Raw genomic sequence first — 26597 nt, 5'->3', positions numbered from 1 at the left:
AGAGAAAGAGAGAGATAGAAAGAGGAGGAAAAAGAAAGAAAAGGAGAGAAGGGAAGCCATCGAAGAGACTGCCAAAGGGCCTTCAGCTGGCCGTTGTGGCCGTCGGACAGCGCACTCGACGCCTGCAACACCACAAGCATGAAACAAGGGCAATCACCCCTGTTTTATTGGATTTTTTTTAAAAAACCCAGATCATGGACAAACCGACAATGGATTTGCCGGCTTCACTATTTTTAATTTTTTTTAAAAAAAATCTCAAAAAGCGAAGTCGGCAAACAGATTACCGGCTTCACTATTCATCGACGTTTCAAAAAAAAAAAAAAACACAATGAAGGAACAAGGGTGATCGCCCTTGCTCCATGACTGCGGCTCTATCCATGCATTTTCCGCCACCCGATGGCCACAGTAGCCACTCGTCGCCCTCCGACAACCTCTCCGCTGACTACACGACCCTCCGGTACTGTCACTCCCCCCTTTCTCTTTCTCTCTCATTTAAAAGTCCTATTAAGCGACACCGAGCCGCAGAGGTCTCCGCAGTCCTCCAGCGGCTGTCGTCAACCTCCAATGGCATCGTGATCTCTCTCCCTCCCCTTCTCTCTCTCTCTTCCTCTCTTTCCCTCTCTCTCCTCCGGTGTACCATTTTCCTAGACCGAGCCATCCCAATTTTTCGTCGATCCGGCTTGGTATGGGATATACCGGCCGATTCGAACAGGTACAAAAGTCCATGCCAGCACCCCTTCAGCACTATAGCCTATCAATTAGTGAATGTGACAACCCATAAGTTGCTCTTGAGCATGCTACCAATTTGGGTCCACAAATTGCTCTCGACCATGCTACCTATTTGTGTGTGTCTGTGTATCCGAGCAGTTTTGCATCCAAGATTGTCCATGCACCTGCAGCATGCCTGGACCACAAATAAAATACATCCATTCCCCCTTTCCAAATAAAGATACTTGAGAATTCCACAGTACCACATAATGTGGAATCAAACACATGTTCTCTACTTAGGCAGGTGCTAGACCAACTAGTAGTGGTTGGAAGATGAAAAGTGTTTAGGCAATTAGCTAGAATTCCTAAGACCTTGAAAGGGATAAAATAAGTTTAGGCAACAAACATTGTGCTATTTAGTTGAACTAACGAGATAAAGGGCAGAAGATAGAAACTAAAAGACGAATATTTATTTCTTTTATACTTTTAGAAAGCTCTACGGGCATGGGCATGAACTAAAGCATCAATCTGTAAGGGTCATACCATCACATACCATACCATATAGGTAAGCTATTGATACTTTATGTCCCTGGGTACCATGCAGCACCGAAGCATGGTACAACATGTCATTTCTGCTGTGCCAGCACCAGCAGGCGTAGGATGTGCCAGTACAGCTCCTTACTGTGCTACTATTAGTACTTTAGATCATAGTGCCATGTGTATGTTACAGTCTGTGAATATGTACATTACCATACAGAAAAATCACACTATATCTAGCAAACAAAACAATGCAAAAATGTGACAGGTGGGTGGATATCTGCAGAGATAAAGCTCAACTTACTGGAATTATTAGCTTTTGGCCCCCACGATGTAACTCAAACCTCCAAGAGATTCCCTACAGAAAATTTATCACAAATACACTTAAAACAGATGGAATGGCAGGCATCTCTATCCAGTTCTTGGCAAAATAAGATTTTTCTTCCAAAATGATGATACATAATGACTATGGCACCCAAAACTCAATCAACAGTTAACTAAATAGTTTATTGTCCAGAATCCAATACAAATTGACTAAAACAAAACAATTAGATGAGAAATTTAAAATCAGTCCTACATTTTATATTGATCTTCTATTGTTCGTGGCTCTAAATTGCCAAGATGTTGATTTGATGCATCTACCAACAGCTGAGGCAGAAGATGAAACTCAACACCATATCCTTCAAGAATGGATAGAATAAACATTAAATAATATCCTCAAATCTATCATGTATTTAATTTTCCAGGAAAAAAATACCAAGAATGACAGTAAATAGCATCTATTTTTGTCATTCTCACACGTTTTTTATTGAGATAGTAGTGCCAAAACCATTTCTAAGATCCCTAGCTATTGCCTAACACTTTGTCATGGGATTTTGGTGGAAAGAAAGATTTCTGCAAGGAAAAAAAAATTTCTTAGGCCTCACTGATGAGATTTAGTGATCGGCAGAAAGGACGAATTAGTAAATTAAGCTATAAAGACATTATAGTACATACATACAAGAAAGGCAATAAGTTCACTAGATTTTTTTTTTTTTTTTTTACTTACAATAACCTGTGCTGCGAAAAATTCGATTACATAGATTGAAATACTTGAAAACTTATAATGATAGGCATCCCATGCTTCATCATATTTTACAACTCTGTGAGAAAATGTTACAATTTGGGAACGACATGGAGTTCCACATGATTAAAAGCTGATTAAAAAAAAGGTAAGCAAATCCAAATGCGTGCTATGATACTTAATGAGGAATTGATTCAAAAGATAATCAACTAGTCTATCATCTAAACTCTGGATGTAAGGCACATGGATGAAAGGCAAACAGATAAAGAACAAGGTGTCTGGACAAAATATAAAGTGTAAGATATCTTTGAACAAGAATGTTCTTGATAAATAATTCATTCACAATAGGGCTAGCTTTTAGCCATGAAATGAGAAGCATAGGACTATCATGGAAGATAGATATTTTCCATGTGTCAATGACATACAACTGCAATTACAAATAACTTGTTGGATGTTACAGTTGCTCACAGGATTCACCCAAAGATCCCGGAATCCATTCTTCTAACATGTGCAAATGTAATAAACGAAAACAATCAATGATCTAAGTTTCTACACATAATGTATGAAGAACATTCCAGTTATATAGTTCTATACATGCATATTCCAGTTGCCACATGTGATGTCAACAACTTGTTTAGACATGTAAAGTCAGTAACAAAAAACATGATCCATGACATATAAAGAAAGAAAAAAACTGAATAACTGGTAGGCTGAAGCATCAAAACAAACAAGAATAGAAGAAAGGTAATTGCATACAAAACTCAATCACCTGAATTCCTATGTTGTAGAGCATCCGTATGGTACTAAAATTAGATATTCGTCTTCCACCCCCAATTTCAAACTCAAGAGCAGTGCTGCAAGTTCAATTCAACATGTGAAGAACCAAAACATAATTACATGCTATTCTTCAATCAGCAAATAGTCCCTCTTTTATAATATGTAGTGGAAAACAAATATATAGTTTAGCAGCATATCTTTTAATATGGAAACGTAAATAAAGATCAACAAACACAATAATATGATACTTCTGGAAATGGCAATTCGAGCTTGGTTTCTCTGGAACCAAGGAAAAAGAATACTGTGAATCCGATTGGCTCATCAGAGTTCTTCACGTGTATCTAATGTTGGCAAGACATTTTCTTAAGTTCTATGAACATAATAATCCTTAGCAAGATTTATCCATTAAAGCTCTTCTACTAACTGGAATGATTTTACTTAAAGGAGTCACTAAGCCTTTTAAACCATGAACAGAAGCAAAGGAAAATGAAATTTATGCATGTGTGCAAATAATTTATGAAAACAGAAGACAGTCAAAAAATAATATATTAAGTAAATGAATTCCTAAAACAATGATGAAGATTTAGGAGGACATTGATGACTAAAATGCCAATATTCACAAACAAATTTCATCTAAACATAACTTGTGAACATACAATGGCATGTACATGTTATTCAGGACCAACTGAGGGTGGCCTATGTACTACATGAAGGTGGATCTCAACTCACTGGGTTAGATAAAAATCAGAATTTGAGTGACAAGATCACCTTATCATCCTATGACAGAGAACAGGATTCAAAACAAGGCATATGTTTAAGTCTTACACATATCCAATATGAATGTTAAAGCTGAAAATGGGTTCTGAGCCTCCCTGAGGATGTGAGGAAACTGTAACTCATAGTTTTACAAGATTCCTGGCACGTCTGTAGCTGACTACCAAGTAAATCTCAGGTTTCAAGTGTTGGTCTTTTATAATATATATATATATATATACATATATATATATACACATACACACACACACACACACACACACACACACATATATATATATAAGATGGGCTTTGCTCTTCTCGAGAAGGAAAGGTATCTACTCCTCAATCTCCTCTCAAGTCTGAAATCAACAAAGAGATATCCAAATGGAAGATCCACATCACGTTTTCATATTCACTAACCTATACATCAAGTGAGTGCAAAAATGATCAGTTAAAATGATGTGAGACAATGTTTTGCTATAATATAAGTATTAAAATCTATTGATTTTCCATCTATATATGTTTAAAATGTGTAGAACATGATCAATAAGATGGCTTATCAATTCACTTTATCATGTATTTTAGCATGCTATTACAATGAAAAGCACCCATTTTTGTCTCTGCATGATGCATAAGCCAGAGACCACCAAAATAAGTGATATTTGGTTTCAAGACATTTTTGCAGTATAGATCATGAGCAACAATGTAAATCTTCAATTTAAATGCCTCATTATTGATTTTGGACTCAAAAGGAGTTGATAGTCTCATCCTTCAAGAGAAGCTTGGTCCGTCCATCCATCCATAGACACGCACACACACACGGGTCAAGCACAAGTACAGCAAACTCAACCTACTATTTTTGGGTCACAGAGTTTCAACTAGTTGTATCAACATTACAGAATCAACAGTTCCATTCCAAATAGGTACGCCCTGTTGGCTGTTTGTTCAGTTTTTACATGGGAGTTAAAAAGTAGGAGAGTACCAACCATCTGCAATGCATTAATGATTGAGATTTTCAAGAAGAGTATTTATTGCTTATTTGAAAAATAATAAAAACGTGCACTACTTACACCACAGAAATTACTTTCCTTCGCAATGTTTTTGTGATATTAGTATGTAGTGATTACTATGGCATCGCATGCTTGTTCACAAAATGTTATCAGAAGTAGCAATGGATAGCTGGGAGGATTTGCAGTATGATAAGTTTGTAAACAATAGAAGTTTGAAATGTTGAAGTGAATTGACTAAGAAGCACAAGTGGACACTTTATACACTTGAAACAGCTAAATCATATTGACCTTCAGTATAACTTATAAAGCTAGGAGCATATGATCCAGGAGAGAAGAAGAGTAGAAAAACATGTTTGCTTATATAATAAAACAGGCATCTTGTTATAACAGATGAGACGGCATGCAATTGGTCAGGAAAATCTAATTTAAACTGCTTCAGAAAAATTCATGTACCTTCCAATCCTACAAGCAACTCTGCCATGAGACTTGGAAGAAAAATGATGAGTATAATGGCCTGATGTGCCAAAAAAACTTGTTCCAAACTGCAAGACAGAGAAAGTCCGTCAAATACTGAAACAATGCCATGAACTCTCCAAATTCTCATGACAACCAGATGAAAAATTAGTATAAAAAGAATGAGCACTGAAGGTTTCATAATAATTCTTCATAAGAGCAACAAATAGGATAGAGACTAAGAAATGAAAGCATGTTTTGATCAGAGAAGAGATTTCAAATGTAAGATTGTGTCAGTATCAAACTGATATTTTTCAGTAGGAAAGTTCCAAGTGAACCATGGATATCTACCACATGAAAAAGATGACAAGGATCAACAAAGAAATAAACATAAAAAGCATGAACAACCAGGTCAATGTAATAAAGCACTTTAAAAAGATTGCTGAGATCAAGAAAAGGAAATCAAGAGGTTAAAACCTTATAGAAGTTTAAAATAAAGTGGCTAATCCAATAACAATGCAATCCTAGTAATCAGAATGAGCTTGTAGTTTTTTCCAATGCTGATAGACAGCAAAACTTCAAGGTTCAGCTCTGCGCTAGAACAATCATGCTAGCATTTAAATGCAAATGGCTCATCACTTCCTCTAAAGCACCTAGGAGAGAAAATCAAATTTCAATTTATCAATGATAGTTGCTGCATTAGATCTTTTGTGGTATGAAAAACAAAGAAAATAATGCTCTATGTAAAGATCAGGCTATAATGGGTTCTGATTTCAGTTCAAACCAGATGATTAATCAGATCCTGTTCCATTTTATGTAAAAGATAATCATCGAGAAAGAAGGCGGCTGGGGGGTAGAGGAGGGGAGAGAGAGAGAGGGTGAGGGAGAGAAAATGTCATGACAAGGGAAGAGCAGAAGTGTGAGGGGTGGGTGGGTGTGTGGGGAGACTAACGAAATAGGATAAGGAAAATTCTTGTGAGAGAGCATACGAGATTTCTCCAAAAATTGATCCATCCAATACACAAGTCATAGTGCTACTGGCAGGGGATTCTATTGGAGGGGGTGAGATTAATGATGTAGGTAGGGTTGGACATGGGGCCAGGCAACCCCAAGGCCAGTTGGGACCAGCCAGCTTCAGGTTAGATGCTGGGGTTGGTCTAAGAAGGTTTTGGATCATGTCTGGGTTTGGATTCCAAAGTCTAACTAAATTTCAGGCCAGGTTTGAGTGTAGGATTGGCTCAGCCCGAATCCAAGCCCGAGCACAAGCCCAAAGCCTAGCTTGAATTGATAGCCTAACTCAGACTGCTCAACCCCATGATCCAATAACTAGTAACGTCATGTCCTCACCCGCCTAAGGACCCCACGTAGTCTTCCTTTCTCTTGTCCATGCCCTATGCCAAAAATTTCCATCTCTTTATCTCCCCTTCCTTATCTTGCCTTGAGCAGTGGTGATGGTGGAGATTTGCAGCAGGGATGGCGAGTTGAGCCAGGTAGAGGCAACATCGAACTCGATGCAATGGAAGTGGAAGAAACTGGTAAGGAAGATGCAGTAGATGGGATAGAGGGCATGGGGGAGGAGAGGGAGAGAACACCTAGTGGGAAGCCATAGAAGCTGATCAGGGGACTAGGGTTTGGGAATCCACGATGTGGGCAATTGGATCTAGGATTGAGAGAAAGACCTAGGGTCAAAAGAGAATCAGAATTGGCTCTAGGGTTCACATAAGGATTGCAATTGTGTCGATGCACGATGGCTAATGTGAGCTCTATTCTTTCCTCCTCCCCCCCCCCCTTTTCCCCCTCCTCTTCCCTACTCCTCCCCTCTCAACAGTTGAGATGCTTGAATTCTTAGGCCAGTTGGGCTCAATCCAAATTGAGCCCTTTGGTCTTTGAGTTTGCACTTAGGTTCAGGCTTGAACTTGAAGACAATTTTCAAGCCTAGGCCCTGCTTGAAACCCGATATTTTTTTCAGACCAACTTCAGGCAGCAAGAAAGCCCGATATGTTCCAACCCTTGTATGTAGGGTCATTTCGAATTGAGGAAAATCTCATTATTGTTTTATTTCAGACTTTGGATATAAGACTAACTATTACCTATCATTTTTTAATTTTAGTGAATGATTTTCAACTTTCTTCTTACTGCAATAAAGTCTCCCCATATGGGCATCAATGTCCGTAAAAGTATAATATTCTAGACAAGGTTCGTGGACTCGGTACCGGAACCCATGCCGGTTGTCGGCCAATGCGGTACCGTACTGTAACATACCGTCCCGACAATAAAAAATTCAAAAAAAATCCCACTCAACGGCCAAAACCAAAAAAAAGAAAAGAAAATCAAACCGAACCGGTACCATTCCGCACCGAATCGGACCAAACCGCCCAATATCGGGCGGTTCGTATTGGACGGTTTGAGCCGATACCGTATCGAACCGATCAATTCGATCCGATTCAGACTATTTTCTGAAAAACCGGCCTGAACCGAACCGATTCCCTACCAATATGGTACAGTATGGGATGTACCAATCGGTTCGGACCGGTACGGAATACCATGATTCTAGATATAGCTTACCAACAAACTTAATCACAGCCTCAGTGTCATACAATTTTCTAGGCAAGGATATTGTGAACTAGCTAGTTTTGAATGTTTAACACCAGTATCAAGGCAAATGACTTTCACATGAACATGAGAGCTTTAATTTAAATTAAAGCTTATATATCATTTTTGAAGTAGCGTAAAGGAAACACCAATTAAAGAAAAATTGAGACACAAATGACTTAGATGGTTTGGACATATACAACGTATGCCGAGAGATACACCAGTATGGAGTGATTTGATACATGTAAAAAGAAAAGTGGTTGAGGTAGACTAAAAATCACATTGGATGAAGTAGTAAGGAAGGACTTGCAATTGCTACATCTTTCAGAAAGTGTGGCCCTAAACAAAGGAACAAAAGACAGATTCATGGAGCCGAACTAATTTGGGACTAAGGGTTAGTTGCATTGAGTATATCATATTTGGAACATGAATTTCTCTATACTTCAGCTAATACTATGTTGAAAACTTAATTGGAAGAAGCAAGAATCAAATGAGATTTCAAGTAACCATGTGGTGGGATATTAAGAATTACAAACCTACTAAGACACAAAAAGAATTTGGGCATCGATAAGTTTATTTTAATGAGCATATGATTAAAATACAACATCCACAAGGCGGACATACAAGTGGTATGGCAAGTAATACTCTTAAGAAATGTACACATTGCATTATCAACTTCTCATTCCATAAATGCACATTCATCCTAAAAATAAAATAGGGAAGATAAAACAAGTTGTGATGTATTTAACATTCAAAACACATTCTCGTCTAATTTAGGATATGACCATGTCATTGGAAACAAATTCCTAACATTTCCATCCAGGAAAGCCAACATGTACGAAGCAAGTGCTGTTGGAAGCATGTTGCAATGAAGGATGTAACATTTATCAGCATGTTGCCACTAACACTGTCATCAAAGGGTCATTGACTTTATCTTGATCATCCTACTATGGTAGTATTTTTCTCCATCCCCTTGATCTGTAAAATTTGATTGTGAAACAAAATTTTCCTCAAGGACATCAAAACAACATGCCACCTGATTTCTAAGCTGTCCATTTTCTCAAATACCACAATCACAAAAGCTACAGCATCTGACTTCAAACCTAATGATGCAACATTTACCAACAAAACTAACACCCTAAGACTAAATGATGGAAAAACTGTTAGGAAGACCAGCAAGGATTACCTGGATAGGTCATTAGAGACTATAAAAATACAAAAGATTAACTTGTGAAGTAGTTGCTAAGAAGTTGTAAAGGAAATAGATATAAGTGGCAGTTTCTGAAAAATGATAATGAAAGCTTTGCAAAGAAGAGTGTTTTACATGTTTCGGAAAAAAGAATAGCACTAAGTGATGAGAACTGGAGAGTAAATAGTTGGGTATTGGGATCTGATCCTCATCGCCATTAAAAATGGTTCTAAACCAAAGCTGAAACAAAGGATAATGACTAGGCAAGAGTTCTGAGTGAGCCCGCAAGTACTAAAAAAGAAAATGACAGCATTCTATTTATCCTTTTTTTTTTTCAAGACCTTTATACTGTCTTTAACTTAATAAACAAAACTACACCAAAAGGTCCATGTTTAGAGTTTCAAGGATAGTCAAACCTTGCATTCCCTTTTCTTGTGAAAAAGGAGTTCCTTGGTAGATGTCCAAGTAGATTTACAGCTAGTTGTGCTGAGACATAACATGTAAAAAGAGAAACAGAGGCAAAATTTTAAAAATTTCCAAAATATTCTTGTTACACATACGAGCTTTCAATTTATGCCCTAAGCAACCTACTTCACTATCCAAGGCTTCCTAAAAAAATATGGGTCCAACTTTATGCACCAAACCCAAAGACTCTCAGATGAAAAAAATTGCTTCAAGATCAAAAGAAACTTCTTCCATGCCACCAGATGGTCCTTAACCACAAACACATTGCCTACACTCCTTAATTCCCTTATCAATCCCAAAAATCAAAGCTGCACTGTAAAATAATGATGCAGAAGAGGTAAACAACATGCAGAACAGGATGGCATAATCAATGATTATTAGTAACAAAGTGAAATAAACCTAAGTAAATGACAAATTCCTCAAGAAGTAAAAAAGATAACTACTTTAACATGCCTAAAATACAGAATAGACCTAACTGGCAATGCTTATTACATCTGTGAGAAAGATAAATACAAAATGTCACCAGAACAATACTACAATATACCTTTACTTCTCCAGCAGCAGAAGTTTTTTCATCTCGCTTTTGCCACCCAACAGCAATACTTGATTCTGTTCCTAAAACAAGTTGTATCTGAACAAAACATGGGTCAAAAAACATAAATTCATCCAGCCTTCATAAAAGTAAAGCAAATACACATGGATGATTATGCTTGTTCTATAAGTTGATACCACAAAAACATAAAAGCAACACAAACAAATAACTCTTTTAAAGTGATGTTGTCAAATCAGTGCCAGAACAGATTGTAAAACCAAGTGATTACATGTGAATCCTCGCCAATGTCTTTTCATATAGATGCATCAAATTTCTATTCACTGGTAGCACCTCTACATCATCATTAAAAAAAAAAAAACATAAAAGAATGGCCAAACCCTCAGGTCTCTGATAAATAATTTACACAAGACATGCTAAACAGTCTTCATTAGTTAATGCATTTCAGAAAGAAAATAAGCATGATTCATCTACTCCTTGGAACAGTTGTCACATCCTCTGAAGATTAAAAAAGAATTGATTGACTTTATATACTTCTCAAGTTCGAGTTGGGTTTTAACCAATGTGTTCTTTGGGTGGTAAACAGCAGTATTGAAGCCGATTAATATGTAAACTGGGTGCACTTACCATGATCAAGACAAAAATCTGACCATGATGAACATCAACAGATGCTAAAAATTGCCACGTTTCCTGGCTCGCCATCAGGACATGTGCTTGCTTTCTCTCTACACCCACGAATTTAACTCAACAGTTATCACCCTCAGGGCATAACACCATGAAGTTTTGTCTTAATTTCTTTCCTTCAAACTACCCAATACACTCCTCGAACTCTTTTGTAGCCATCAACCCCTTCTCTAGTTACATTTCTATACTGTCGCTTAGTATACAAAACACATGAGATTTTATTAAGTCTTGAATTTTGAGACTGCTTACCAGAAATTTCATTTCCTAAATATGATATTCACACATCTTTTTCATAATGATCCAAACGAAGAATGTCAGATTCCAATTTTCACATGCTCACCTGTAGACTTGGAGTACATGAAACTCTTCAATGAGGCACATCAAGAAGCTATGCATCTTAACAAGTTACATAAGTCAAAAAAACTCCAGCTTTTTCCTTTATTTCTGTATATGCCTTTGAATGATATTAGAGTCCCTCCCACATGCCAACTCCTTCCAGTCAACTCCCCCATTTACCCTGCTAAGTTTGAAATCATTCATGCTACTCATGGACCGATATGTCCCTAAGGAAATTATGGTTAAACACTTTCCTTTTTCTCATTGATCCAACATCACTTGTATCTCCTCCAATTCTTGATTTGTAAACACTAGCACTAACTCCTTTACCAAGGACAGATCAATATGAGCTACAATATATTGATGCTAATTTGATGGTAAGGTATTAGACAGATCGAGTATAGGTACAGTTAGGAACATAACCAATTCAATTAGGTTTCAGGGCTAAGGATTTGGTCATACATATGACCATCTTGCTCATTGGAGCAGTGCCGTATCAGATCTTGATAAAAGAGAGAGGGATCAGTTGCTCGGGCTATGATGTTTGGATTGGACCTATTTATGTACGATATCAGAAGCAGGCAAGATTTGTTGGAGGAAGTCTATTTTTTGAAATGTTCTCAGTTGTAAGATTATAAAAAATTGTATACGAATAGGGTTCAAGTTGAGTCCGAATCAAATCAGAAATAGCATCTGATCATAGGTCAGAACGTTAGTATAGCAAAAGCAAAATCAAAAGAGATGCAAAAGGAATGTGAAAACAATAAGATTAATAATAATTCAATGCATACGTTTCCAACAGTTGCTTCTGATAGATGACGTGTCCAGGTGTTTGAAAGATTGACTGATCCATCTCTCAAAGAAATTGTTAACCCAGCAGTCGCTGTTGAGTGAAGTGAAATGTGACTGACAAATGCAGCATGATAAGATTCAAATTATTTGTATGCACTTACTGCAGTTGTAAAAGAAAAACCCAAAATAGATTATACAGATGGCGTAACTGTGTGAATGAGAGAGAGAACTTAGAAATATAAATCCCTACCGAGATGTTTGTATTGTAATAAGAGACCGTAGACCAGCTGTTGCCATGAACTCTATTGAAGCAACTGGGGACACCTGGTGCCGCAGCAAAGCTGTTGCAGCACCAGCTCCAGCATTATCAGTGACTCCCAAGTTCCCAGCAATGACAACGGTGTTATGCTTGGATACCTGTGATTGAACCTCACTAACCATTGCCATTCTGTCATTATGAAAATCAAACTTTAGGAGATGGCTAAAACACAGTGGACGTATGGAATGACTGACCATAGTCGCTATTTGTAATACAAACACATTAAAGGCAGGAAAGCAATTGGATGTTAGTCTTGTACAAACACTATGACCACAGTAGATATTTGTCTTGTACAAACAAGAAAGTCATATATGAGATGTATCTAGCATAATGCTACATTGGTGAAAGAAGGTACAGGAGTATCATTATGAGATTGATGATACAGAAATTTTTAGCATTTACAATAATGAAAACTAACAAATCCATGTCATAGACCTGCTAGCAATCAGGATAGGTATTTTACAAAGGCAGTAACATTTGAGGCTAGGTGCTTGGTCTAAGTCATATTAAGCTGAAATCAGTCTTCGTAGCAGGAAACATTTAAGGTGCCATACCTACTCCAGAATCACTCATGAATGTCACTCCTGATTCCTAAGTACATTCTATTATAAATATGTTTGGAAGATCTACTTCCAAGTACCTGCACCCAAATCTGCTCCAATTCCTGCTTAAGGTAAGGGTTCAAGCCTACGAGCTTAGCCCACATAAACCAATGAAGGTTAACCCTTAGAGCCCAATCGAACTAAATTGTTCTTAGCCATCGATATCAACCATGGTGAAAATGTGTTTTAGTTCTTTAATCCCAGATAAATGGATTTGGATTTAGTTTTCTTAGACCAATCAAGACAAGATATACTCCAGCCTCCAAAATGGGCAAGATAACCTTCAAGTCTCCAAATGGAGTTGAGCTACATGAATTCAGAGCACAAGCAGGAGCAAGTCGAGATGTGCATTGTGGCAGCCAGAAACTAGAGTGCTCAAGAATTTCAAAAGAAGCAGTTGTGGCTGTGATATCCTGGGCAAGTGAGGCACCCTAGGTAGAAGATCTTATTGCTAAGAATCAGGCAAATTTATGTAAGAAAATATGTATGCAATTATGGTTTATTAAGTTTTAATCATCAGACTAAAGAAACAGATTATGCCTATTGAGATTCTCATATATATTGATACAGCATCAGTTAAGTCGTTAAATGGACAAAGCATCCATATATTTTGTTTAAATTGGTAGTTTTAAGCAACCTATGACTGTTAAATAGTACATTGAGCATTCAAAAAGCCATACCTAAAAAAGCCCAAAGCAGAAGAGAGCTATGTTGTGTGTAGGGCTGGAAATGGGCCCATGTCCAACTTTAGATTGAGCTTCAGACCTGGCCTAAAATGGTTCAGGTCACACTTGGGCCCTTAAAACCATGGCCTGACTATGTCTTCGGTTGGATTCAGGTCTAACCTTGGCCCAGCTCAAATAAAGCCCGAGACCTTAAAATGTCCTCTCCAAGACCCGAAGCTTCCTTTCTCTCCACTCCCTTAGCCCCTCTCTATCTCCCTCTTCCCCTCATCCCCTCTCAACACCCCTCTCCCTATTTCTCCCTCTAACTTCTCTCTTTCCCTCCCCTCTTGGCACCTCTACTCTCTCTAATCCTTCTCTCCCCTCCTCCCCTCTTTTTATTTCTCTCTCTAATCTCTCCCTTCATCCCTTATCGGCGCCCCTCTTTCTTTGTTCTATTTCTCTCTTACCCTCCTCCCTCTTAGCACCCCTCTCTCCCCCTCTCTTTGATCATCTCCCTTTCGTCCCCTCCCCTCTCAATGCCCTCTTCTCTCTCACAAGTAAACTCAATGCCCTCCCCTCTCTCTCTTAAGCATGACTCAAGTTTAAGCCAAGCACATGGGTTCATGCTCAAGCAAAGGCTAGGACTAGATCCTGAGAAGTCTTTTGGGACTAGGCCAGCCAGAAGCCTCAATTTGGACCAAGATTAGCCTGTCCTATTTCAACCCTAACAATGTGTAGGTTTAACACATGGCTTTAGAGAACACTTCATGGCTAACACCTTTGCTCTTTGAGATAGGTAACTACAACTGGTTTTGAGTGTTTCCTTTCTACTTAATCAAGCCCTTGTCTTCCTATTCTCCCTCCTTTTCTCACCCTTCATTCACCCTAGCACCATCATACTCCTTTGGATTAATTTGGCAATCAAGCTATTGTTCTCTGTCATAAGAATGTAGAGCTTCTCAATGAAAAAGAAGGAAAGCAAGGCACTAATAGTGATGGCCATTGTAAAGGATGAATGAGTTGTGGAGGGAACAAAAGAGCATTTGTGGAGAGGCATGCAATCAAAACACTAATCCATGGCCATACCCCTTTTCCCTTATGAATTCAAATAACACCTCCCTTGGCAACTTGATACAAGCTGCAAGCTTTCTTCCCAACAGCATGACTTGGGGAGAGGGATTGACCATGGACTCAAACCTTCTATCTCAAAATCTTGTGCATATTTTACTATGTCGAAAATGAACTTAATAAAGATTAATATATTTTTCAAATATTTCTCACCAAAATAAAGATGATAAAGATTAGAAAGTATAAATCAAGATTGAATTTCAATAACACAAACAAAGCAAAACCCATCAAGGTAACCAACTCAAAGAACTTAATAGTGATAAGAAACAAATAATGTGAAGAAGTTGTAGAATAGATCACTTCAAAGCCCACTTATTGAAGGATTCGCATAAACAAAGTCTAAGGAATAGTCAAAGAAGAAAAGAGTGTCACAGAAAAGAATGGGAGAACGAACACTGAAGGTCCAATAGTGAATAGCAATGCTTAAGCAAGAGAAAAAAAGGAGAGATAGGATGGCGTGAAGGAAGAAGAAAAGCAAGACCCATGGTGATATAGGAAAGTAGGTGTCCAAACCTAAACTAGTCACTGTCACTGGTTGGGACAACTAAAGCTTTGCTTTAGGCCATGCAGTAGACCTGCACAAGCATGCATGGCTTCTCGGTCCCATATTATACCACCCTTGTGTTGATTCATATAACATTGGTGATACTAATCCTTGAATAAATTTCTTTACAAGCATACAAAATCTCACACTCTTTTGCAAATAAAAGGCTAACAAAAGGAAGAATGAGGATGAGAATATATCATGCCTTTTGTCTAGAGATGATAAAAGAGGAAAAAAAAAAACCCGAACATAGTTATAGGAATGAGAATGTAACTAATAGCGCTTTGTTTTATACTCCTTGAGCCTTGAATAAGAACCAATAGCAGGTATTATAAACATAGTTATTTTGTCATAATGGAGCATAGTCTATAATCATCTAATGAGGGTGAGCCTTGGTGCAAAGGTAAGATTGCTCCATTGTGACCTAAGTGTCAAAGATTCAAAATATGAAAACAGCCTCTCTGCATGCAAGGGAAAGACTGAATACATCTAACCCTTCCTAAACCCCAAGGTGGCAGGAGCCTTGTGCAAAGGGCCATCCTTTTTTAGTCTCCAATCATCTAGCGTGCATTCTCACTAAACAATTAACTACTTTTATCACTCTCAAATCCAATTTCTGTGATGAGTGCATACTAGGATGTGTTAGTAAAAAATTAAGAACCCTCTTGGTATCAAAGAATAATTGTGCCACTAAAATTCTAAGGCAATAATAAACCAAACTGCATCATGTGATGAAATACAAAAAATATATATATATATATATATATATATATTTTTAAAATCACAAAATAAATTTTGCAATACAAGAAAAATAGCATTTTCTCGAACAAGAAAATTAACACAAGTGAAATCAATTTTTCTACACAAACATACTCAGATATTCCATGGTTATACATTGCCAATTGGTTTCAAAAATAGAAAATTAGGCAATTTTCGTGAAGTCCAATATTTGAGTAAGAGAAGAAAACAAGTTGTCAAACTTGTCAATAGTTATAATTGCTAATAAAGGATCCTTCTCGTACAGGGCACTGATTATATATGCTAATAAGCAATACTTTCCAAAACTGGTTTCTAATTCCACGTCAGCCAAAAATTCAAGCATATAGTTCTTTAAAGATATCTATGTCAATCCAGATGATGCATCTCCTATAATTTATCCAAACAATATTTGCCAAATTGATAGAGGAAAGCCATGATTAATGAGTTGCGTTTATCTTTTGCAAAGTGATCTTATGAATAAAAGAAGCAAGCTATAACAGCTGCAGAAGTTTGAAAAAAAAATTCATGGACAAAAGATAAGAGAAGTACAACAAGAAACATAGATGACAAGCAAGTTGTACCCTTTCATGATGCCACGACCACTTAGATATCGTGGCAAAGAAAAATTGGCGACAATTGAACCAGTTGGTCGAGCATGGGCAAAGACCCTCTCTTCTTCTTTGCGACGTTTTAACCTTTCCAATTCTTCCTTAATTTCCTCCGTCTTCTTCAACCTCGGACCAAGCTCCAAGCCTGAGTTCAGCCCTTCCATGCCGTAGATATCATATATTTGTCTTTTATTCTCATCACTTAAGATCTCATATGCATCACGGATCCTTTGAAAATTTTCTGTGGCAATATCCTTCATCTATAATAAGGAAAAAAAGACTCATAATGAAGAAACTATATTCTTTGATACATGAGCATGATAAAGCATCGTTTTACAAAGGAAACATCACATGCACTTGTCAAATTGGAATATTTGCTGTAGGAATTTCATTCTATAATCAAAATAAAACTAAAAATGAACATATTACATGCTACCATAATATGAATTTCATAGTTTATCATGAAAGAAAATGAGAAAATTGAATGCATAGAAACGTGCATAATATTGATAGGACCAAGCAAAGTATGAAAAACGGCAATGCTAAAACCCACGATACTATTAATACAGGTAATCTTGCATCTATAGAATGTCACAGCCATGTCTACAAGGTGGGTAGGCAATAGCTCAACAAGCAGCAAATCCATGCTTCCTGGCACCAAGCAGACTCTCGCACGTCTTGATTTTAAGAGAGGAAACACAAGAATTACATCAAACTACCTTTGTTTTTTTATCTGTGACTTTAAAATATTTTTAGTGAGTTGAGAGCTTGAAGGTTCACCCAATTGCTATCACACATATTCAGAAATTATATAAATTTGATTTTCGAACCACTATATGCAAAAGGGAACAAAACATGATTGGAAAAGACGAAGGAAGAGACAACGAAACATAGCACAGTTAGTTTGAACTTGTTCCCTCTTCATCCCCGCCATAAAATAAACTGATCAGTAAAACTGCTTCAAGCACTTGTTTCATGCCTTTTGGTAGATTGCGACTTATATTCATGCAAGTATGTTTTCCAATTTTTATTGTTTCCACCATTTCTAAACTGGTTGTACCACTAAGTCCTAGGGAAATGCAAGGCATCAAGGTGGAACTCTTATAGCAAGGTGGCAATCCTTTAAGATAGGATATCACAAGAGAAGAGATCTTCCTACTATAAATAGCTTGATGATCAAGTTGCATCCACTAATCTCCCTTTTGATGTGATCTAAAGGTACAAAAGGCATGAATTTTGCACTGTGTTCCAATATGCAAGAGTTTGTTGAAGATCTAGATCTAAAGGTTGATTTGACCCTCTGATTATGCATGTGCATGTGCAACACAATCAATTTTATCTTGTATTTTTGCTTTTACTTTATGCTAAAACTTGGACAGACTGCTTATCCTTTTGAATCATAAAGTTCCAAGACTACCACCAACCATTGCCCATTGGATCTGATTTTTGCAGGCTTTTATTTCCACAAGTCAGATGAATGGTTTTTTAAAATCTACACTTTGATTATGCGTCTGTTTTCAAAAGCTTTTCATACCACATGCGGCCAGAATCACAACCATCATGGTGCTTGATCGTTATGCCCTAGAGACCTACATAGAAATTCTTCAACAATTTTTATCAGGTTGAACTACTGGACCAATCAGAAAGTCCTTCAAAAAGAACTCAGTATTTTGCCAGTGGTTGGGAGTGCAAGGTTAGACTTTCTTGTTATCATAACCTTTAATTATTCCAGAAACAGGCGGGGTATTTTCATATTTTAAGTGATCTACCCATAACGCCTAAAAGATTATACAGCTTTTGATGTTATCTTCAGCTGCTTGCAAATAAAAGTAATAATCTAGCAAGTTAGCGCGCCCTTCTATACAATGTTGTTGCCCTAATGAAGAACATTATCTAGATAAATACTTACTGGATTCTAACACCTATTGAGATGCCATAATTCTCACTTCATCAATCAAGAACGTGAAAATAAAAAGCTGCTCAGCCCCCAAATTATCTCTTTTTTCTCTAAATTCTTGATTACAGCCAATCGTGAGCCTAAAAATACTATCAGAATCGCATCTTAAATTATGCATGAAGCTTGGTCGATAGAACACGAAAAAAGACTGCGCGATTTCATGTGAGTCGTCAAAACGCGAGAACTACATGAAGCCGATAAGAGATAGAGAGAGAGCATATGATACAAGAGATTTTTGTGATGAGATCGGGACCTGAGGGGCTTGGTACTTGTCGGGGTGGTAGATTTGGGCCCATTGGCGGTAGGCCTTGCGGATCTCCTCGTCGGACGCGTCAGGGGAGACGTGGAGCAGGGCGTAGAGGTCCCTTTCCGGCGCTTGCTCGTTCTTCTCCATCGCTCGCCCCTCCTCGCTTTCTTCTCCTCCTTCTTAGCTGAGAGGTTCGGACAAGAGGAAAGGGTGGGCGCGAGCGAGGCCTTTCTTTTCTTTTCTTTTCTTTTCCTTTTTGCGTGAGGGTTTTAGGAAGGTCCCGGGGGTTTTTAACATATGAGAGGGAGCAGCGGGAGGCACGCGTGTAGGGGGCGGTGCAGCGCGGGCGCACGTGCCGCCCGAAGTGGCTTCGGTGCTTGTCACCCGTATCGGGCACGATCAAATAGTGCGCGAAAATCTTGATTTTGCTTCACAATTGAACTACTTTATTATATTAAAATCACGCTAGGAGATTTTAGAATAAAAAATCATGATTTTATTTTTTATGATTTGAGATATTTAAATTTGAAACGTCGAGATTGTTTAGATTTTAGGTTTTTAAAAAAATTAAAAACAAAAATATTTGAAAATAGGAGGGAAAATTGTGATTGTGAAAATTCTACTCGAATAAAGAATTTTTATTTTTCTTGTTTTAAATACTTTTGGAATTTCATCACAGAACCAAATGTTCAACAAAATAAAATCGCAATAACAATTTTAAAACCATAAAAAAATAAAATTCATAATTTCACATGTTGTGCACCTTACTTGAAAACCTGATATAGTTTTGAGAGTAGCACTTTTTTTTCTAGTTCTCCTGATAAATTATATTTAGTAAGAATTAGGGGTCAAGGTCGCCAACTCTCTGATGATATTTTGAATTTATTGACACAAAGCAGGTTATATTGATTGTAGTTGGATCGTCAATTGGCTAAAGGCTTAGCAGTAGAATCATGATATTTAAAATACCAGCTCTCTGTTACTTCACTACATTAGGACATCCATCCTTTGGTTACTTGACACGTTCCTCTTCTCTTGCCTTTTTTTTTCTTTTTTTTTTTTCAAGTTCTTCTCTTGTTATTCATAACTACATCTTTTCCTCTGATTTTTCTTATCTAAAAAACCCTCTTGCTCATCGACTTAACATTTTAACATATACAGAAACATGCACTTATGCATGCACATATATATATATATATAAACACACACAACATGAACTATTTTTATAGTCTAAAGAGAAACTTTATCATGCTTCTTCATGTTTCTTTCTAAATAAAAAGATAGATTTTTTTTTTTTTTCCATGGATCTTTATGTATCTTAATAATTGTATACATTGTATATCTAAATAATGATACGTAGAGCTAATCATGTACTAGGTTTGGGCATATCAAATTTTAAGTAGTCCTGGCTCTAAACCTTGCTAACAATGAGTTTGTTTTAGGCCTAAGGCCCGGCCCATAATCAGCTCAAATGACTGATGAGTGAGCCATGGTGATTGGATCCAAGCTAAGTACATTTCCACTTTGAAGCTCCTCTTACTTCACTCTCTATTATGATAGCATGGATAAACTCTATCTAGATGTGTTTTTCATTCACTCCCTATCCATTAATTATCCAATCAACTCATGTAAAACAGGAATCAAAGAATTAGATCTCCGTGAAAATTTAAATAAAATAAGAAATGGATTTTAAATCTTTTATAAATGATTCTAAGTCTCTATTAAATAATTCTCTTTCTTAATAAACCCACGTGCATTAGACATGTCGGGATATGGTAACTACGGTGACGGGCCATTGGGCTATTTAGGGCCTATTTGGGATAATGCCGTACAATGCCCGTTTCAAAGTATTCACAGAAATATTTCAGAGTAGACCTGCCCGGATCCTATAGAGAGAAACAAATGACCTTACGAGATCTTTTTTCCATCCTATAAGAATGAACTGGAAGAGATCCAATTGATATGGATTGGATTAGACTTCATATTCTATAATATTAGACACAACCTGGAGACATAATTTAGCACACATGTACTAGATGGGCCAAGATTGATCCCTATAAAATTTTTAGTCCAATTCTATAGAAATATTCAAACAAGCCCTTAAAATATTCTTAATTATCTTGGGTGCTTTCTTTGAGGTAGTGTTGGCCAGATAGCATAATCCACAGAATAAGGCTTTTATTTCACGGTTAAAACAACAAAAGCATTGCTGAAAAATGGAGATACTACGTGGAAGAACTAGTGGCCAAAATGGTGGAACAGTGTTACACTTTGGAATAGGAGAAACTTTTTCTCCCTAATTAACTTTCAGTCTCTATCTACTCTTCAGTTGAATCAAAAAGTTGGAGAACATTTTTTCCTCGTGATAATACTTGATTTTCCATTCCTTAGAATACCAAAATTCTTGACCTTCTTATGCGATACAAGTCGTATTCTGGTACAACACAATGTACAGGCCACAAAATTTTATTCTGCCATCCTAGCACTGTCTGAGCTGTTGTGAGAACCACATGCATCTAAGCACATCAAAAGAAGGCAATCATAGGCTGGCCAGATTTTTTTCTTCCCCCCTAGCCTAATTAGGCTAGAATGATGCAAGTACTCTTGAGATAACTATTACTTATTGATCCATTAGTCTACTTAATTTGCATTCAAATTAGAATGAAATTTGAATCCTATCAAATTTTGAAAAATTAAAATATTTTTATTTCCTCATAATAGATGGGACTCCTTCTAAAAGACTGCTGAATAGAAGACATCCATTTCCATTTTATTTCAAAATTTAATTGCCCTAACAAAACATACCCTAGAATTCCTACATTTCACACCAAAATCAAAGGGCATACAATTCAAGTATGTGCCATGTTATGATCCAACCGTAACTAGATTGTGACTATTTCAAGTTGGATCAGTCCTTGTACATGTTTACCCACGCGAAGTTCCTAGAGAAAGATCAAACAGCAAGTAAAACAACTAATTGACAGCCGAGTTTAATAGTGGTCCTGAATACTTGGGACAATGTTGTCTCAAACATGCGGTGCTTTTTCTACCAAAAAGCAACACGTGCGAGGCTTTGGAAAAGCTGAGCAATGTGATGGACAAATTCATGCTTCAAAAGGAATAAACGTCGAGTGCACAACTCCGTCTCAAAAAAATAAACAAAATAAATAAAAATAATCGGACTAGCTGGCGGACAAGTTAAACTTGCCGAGGATGCGGTCGGTGGAAGTTTGAGAGTCGCCCTTTCTGCCATGACGTATGCTTATATCGGAGGAATCCATGCAAAAATAGTCACTTCGGACGGATCATCTATAAATCTCTTCCGTTGCCTCATTATTTTCACCCTTTACGGTGGCTAATTATTCATGCATCATTTGGTGTTAAGAAGCTAGCTAGCACATTTATTAATGTCTTTTATTCAGCTTGATGCTCACTCTATTTTATCTCGTAGTTGAAGTCCAAAGAATGATTTTTGCCTCTCAAATATTCATCTTTTCTTCCCTTTTTTACTGTTTTTTGCCCTTTTGCTAAAAGAAGACGAGGGAAGATCCAAGAAATGGAATTATCAAATGTACAAGGTAAGAGACTTGGAACAATATCTTCCACGGTTTAGAATTTGACTTTGAGCTCTATAAAGATTAGCCATAATTAGAGTAATCATGAATCGAATTTGGATGCAAAAAATATTAAATTTTAAATAAGTCCAATCCGAATCTTACTTAAATATGAATAGAATTTAGGCCGATGGCACATCGCCAGCTCTAGTTGCAACCATTGATCACATAACAGAAATTCCCACTTTTAATATTTTATTCTCTTAGAAGTATAGCACTAATCAAATGCAGGGCCCATACGGATGATAGAAAAATAATTGACAATTAGGGAGGTCCCGCTTGTCTCTCACATCAGTAGCAATTGCAAGATGTCAACGTTGCACTGCGACATCTAGACTCTTATGCTGCAACGTAACTTAGCGCACGAACCGGACATCAAATTACTCGGGTTCAAACGCATTTGTAATAGAAGCAGCACAATTATCTCTACCTCGTTTCATGCAAACACAAGTGTTAAATAGCCGTCGATCACTGTGTGGAGGCTGGAAATTTTACCTCTTGAATCCCTAGACGAGCTGTAACGCTCATAATTTCTTTTATCTTCTTTTTAGCACCGGGCTTGCAATGAATGATATGAAGCCGAATGCAGCACGAAATCAGACATCACACCAAAAAGAAACAAATAAACCACGTGAGCCGTCATTGTTCTCTTCAGATGCAGCCAATCAGTATCACGTGATTGCCTCGTTATTTTAATGTCTTCGTAACATCAGTGAGATGGGAAGCTTCCCGGAAGCCGCCTGGATATAAATCTACCCTATACGCGGGGCCCACCGCTTCAGACCCTGCTGCCGCATACGTATCAAAGATGTCTGATGACATGTCGTTTCATGAGTGGTGTATAATGTGGGGCTCAGCCAAAGGGGTTTCCAACCTTTCCCGGGCCGTAAGGCCGCCGAGTTTTGGACAGATATTAAGCTGTGTGACAGTGAATCAGGTATGGCCACGTTGGTTCATAGAGAGACCGGGGACCTGCTTGGAAAGGAACAGCAAACGCACCGATGTTTCGGTTCGGACACGGATGACACTTGTCGGTTGCGGGGCCTAATCGAACTCGAACCATGATATGTTACGAAATTACAAAACTATCCGGACCGGACCGGACCGGACAAGTGCTTCGAGGGTTTGGGAGGGTGGACCTGTCCGGTCAGGCGGTTTCGGCTAATTCCGCATTGGCCCTGCTTTTTTTTTCTTTTTTTTTTTCTTCTTCCTCCTTTGCTTTTCTTTCTTTTCCTTCTTTTTTTTTTTTCCAGACAAAAAACACAAAACTTAGTTCTTCCTTCCCAAAACAAATAATGCATCGAATATGGTAAGCACGTTTTGACGCTGCTAACTCTTATCATTTCGACTTTTTAAAATTTTCTTGCTGCACATGCAATGATCCCAAAGAGTTTTTTTGATTTTCTGGGAGCCTCCTCCTCTAAACTTTATCAATATCAACCTCGATGATAATGTTATAAATGACAGAAATAGTGTGGACTATGTTATCTGGATCCAAATACCAGGCTACTAGCTGTAGAGGGCTCACATCTATTTGAGCCGTGCAGTCATTTTTGGACTGGAGCTTCGTACCGCTTGGACGAACATAATCTGTGTGAGATAAGAGCTACAGACAGGGAGGATGTTCATTGAGAGTGACTTAGCAATAATCATCGACTGGATTCGGGATGAAGTGGAGCATCTAGAAGTTCATCCGCTGCTCCGTGATATCTGAAGATTCGTTTATTATTTCATCGAGACATCTGTTCAACATATTTTTCGAAAGATAAATAGCATCGTAAATTAGATTGTATCCTTTGTTGCCAAGCACAATAAAGACTGGACCTTGTATCAAGTCGACGGTTGCCCACAAATCCTATAGAATATTTTATATTTTAATTTTTTGAACTGTACTTATATTAAAATGGTGTGATCGTCCATTTGTATCAAAATAAAATGTGATTTGCGCTAAAAGATGAAAATAATTTTTTTTATATACCTTTTTGCTTCACAATTATCTCGTGAAGGTGAATCTAATATTAAACTTTATATTTTTTCTTTTATCTAAATTTTGAGATTTTTGCAAAGAGTACCAAATATGTATTAAAATTATAAATAAAACCTTCCCTCATCATTTTTGATATATCAATCTAGAGAAATATTTGTTTGTATTACAAATAAACCCTTTTATTAGCTTTCGATTTCTTAATGAGCCATCATGCCCGATTAAGTTGACCAAGAATGATAAATGACTATTCTATTTTCATTAACCAACATTAGAATGTTCCCTTTTGCATTAAATCATGCAACAATTGAGTGGATAACTTTGCAAACATCGGGTACACTTGTTGAAGATGTTGAGGCGAAAGATATTGAGAATGATGGAGGAGGTGATACTGCCGAAGATCTTATCATTTTGATTGATATCAAGAAAATGATAATGATAGATAGAGGGTTTGGTGGTGCTCTACTTACTATTAATTGCACAGCTAGTCTTCTTATCAATGGGGAGGCTATTGACAAACTTGATGTTAATAACAGTAGTGCCAAGCTTCTCAATAGTCTCGACATCATCAAGATCGACGATGGAGGAATGGCATTGACATCAAAGAGAGTAAAGAGTATTAGCTAACAACTTTGCTATTGAGAGAGGTGGCAACATACTTCATAAGGGAGCCATGCTTGAAATGGTTGAGAAGGATGGAAGATTTTGATAATGTGGTGAAAGTTGTTGAAGACAATAGTCAAATAAATTACATTAAAAAGGAGGGAGAGAAAGTGGCAAATGAGGACATCAACAAGGATGAAGATGATGGTGATTTTTATCATTCTAAACAATGTCCTGAAAGTTTGCAAGGATAGCAATGTCATCAATGATAATGATGATGATGTCATTGAAGGTGGAGATCATTCTATTGATACACTTACGTTCAAGGCCGATGCAGATGGTATTAGCTACCACACAAAAGATAATAATATTGGCCTATCAGACTTCATTAGTCGAAATTTGAAAACCAGAAATAGGAAAGAAAGAAGAAAAGAAATACGACCCCATTCCTAATATTAAATTCTAGGGCATTTCAATCATAAAACATCCAAAATGCCTTTCGGCCCCTTAAAGTAATAATTTCTTTATGATATGCAGAGGAAAACTTAAGGATCTCTTTGCAATTTAGATATGATAAGAAAAGCTTTTGAATGCAATTCTGGTAAAATTGTTGGGTTTAATTTATAAAATAAAATATTTTTCTCCTAATTTAAGGAGAATGCTAACATGATATCCTAATTCTGCACACAACACACACATAAAATAAAATAAAACAAAAAACAAAAGAGAGGCTTCTCTCGTCGTGAACCAATTTTTTAAAATCATTTGTTTGTACTTCCAAAATTACTTAACATTAAATCCCGCACCGGCTTGATAATTTTTTCCGTCGTTTCCTTAAAAAATTATGAATGTAATAGTTTACATGATAATTCAACCCAAGAATATATTGATCAAATTAACCTCATTAATGAAAAATATGATCAAAATATCATCAAACATTTGGCACTTAATATAAGATCTAATATGAATAGTAATATTTAGCTCAAATGCCAATATCAAGCCCATTAAAGAAACTATTTCTTCTACATTATTTATTTTTTTTACCATACATGAAACGCCTGTCTCCTGAGCTCTTTTCTTGTTCATGGTGAGACTGCACATTAGAAAAATTGTCGCCTGACACAGATATTATTATGGACGCCTTTGTCAGGTGCAACTTGGTTCAATTGGAATCATATCCCTCGGTCTCGCAACAAAATCGTTTCCTCCGGTACAAGGGCAACTCCGTCCATACAACTTGATTCATGATGGCTTCATGGCAAGCATCCTCTCATCGGTCCTCCTATCACTCGTTCCCATTCCACCTACTACATGACCCCACCCCACCCCCAACGCTCATATCCAACAAGGGAGGGAGGTTCCCTCGATTAATTAATTCCATGGCAGTGCATGTGGTGGCGATAGGCAAGCTGAAGCTGCTGGCCGGCGGCCACAGCAACTGGCAGCTCCTGGCCGCCCTCCTCGGCCCCTTCGCCCTCAAACTGCCCTTCGCGACCCGCCTCCCCACCTCCTGCACCGACCTCGCCTTCTCCCTCCGCCTCTTCCTCTTCCGCCTCCACCGCATCTTCTTCGCCGACGCCGCCGCCTACGGTGCGTCGACGCGGAGCGACAGAAGGTGGGAGAGAGCTCTCCGGCTGTTCCACGAGCGGGCCATT

The 26597-nt window shown here is 37.6% G+C and overlaps 1 protein-coding gene across 2 annotated transcripts in view; it reads right to left on the bottom strand.

Moving 5' to 3' along the window:
- LOC105043633 (chaperone protein dnaJ 13) overlaps positions 1 to 19008 on the bottom strand; it is a 37498-nt gene extending 18490 nt beyond the window's left edge. For both annotated transcript variants that reach the window (XM_010921254.4, XM_019849775.3), the window contains exons 1-8: positions 18748 to 19008; positions 16511 to 16797; positions 12163 to 12360; positions 11912 to 12026; positions 10095 to 10181; positions 5305 to 5393; positions 3078 to 3162; positions 1550 to 1603 (exon numbers count right to left, since the gene is read on the bottom strand). In XM_010921254.4, coding sequence (XP_010919556.1) covers positions 1550 to 1603; positions 3078 to 3162; positions 5305 to 5393; positions 10095 to 10181; positions 11912 to 12026; positions 12163 to 12360; positions 16511 to 16797; positions 18748 to 18888 — 1056 coding nt within the window. In that variant the 5' untranslated portion in view covers positions 18889 to 19008. The remainder of the gene's footprint in view (positions 1 to 1549; positions 1604 to 3077; positions 3163 to 5304; positions 5394 to 10094; positions 10182 to 11911; positions 12027 to 12162; positions 12361 to 16510; positions 16798 to 18747) is intronic.
- Positions 19009 to 26597: the final 7589 nt, after the last annotated feature.

This window comes from Elaeis guineensis, chromosome 4 (genome assembly GCF_000442705.2).
Source record: "Elaeis guineensis isolate ETL-2024a chromosome 4, EG11, whole genome shotgun sequence".
NCBI classification, from domain to species: domain Eukaryota; kingdom Viridiplantae; phylum Streptophyta; class Magnoliopsida; order Arecales; family Arecaceae; genus Elaeis; species Elaeis guineensis.
Note: the sequence above shows the minus strand (reverse complement) of the source record. Positions and strands in the feature narration are given on the sequence as shown.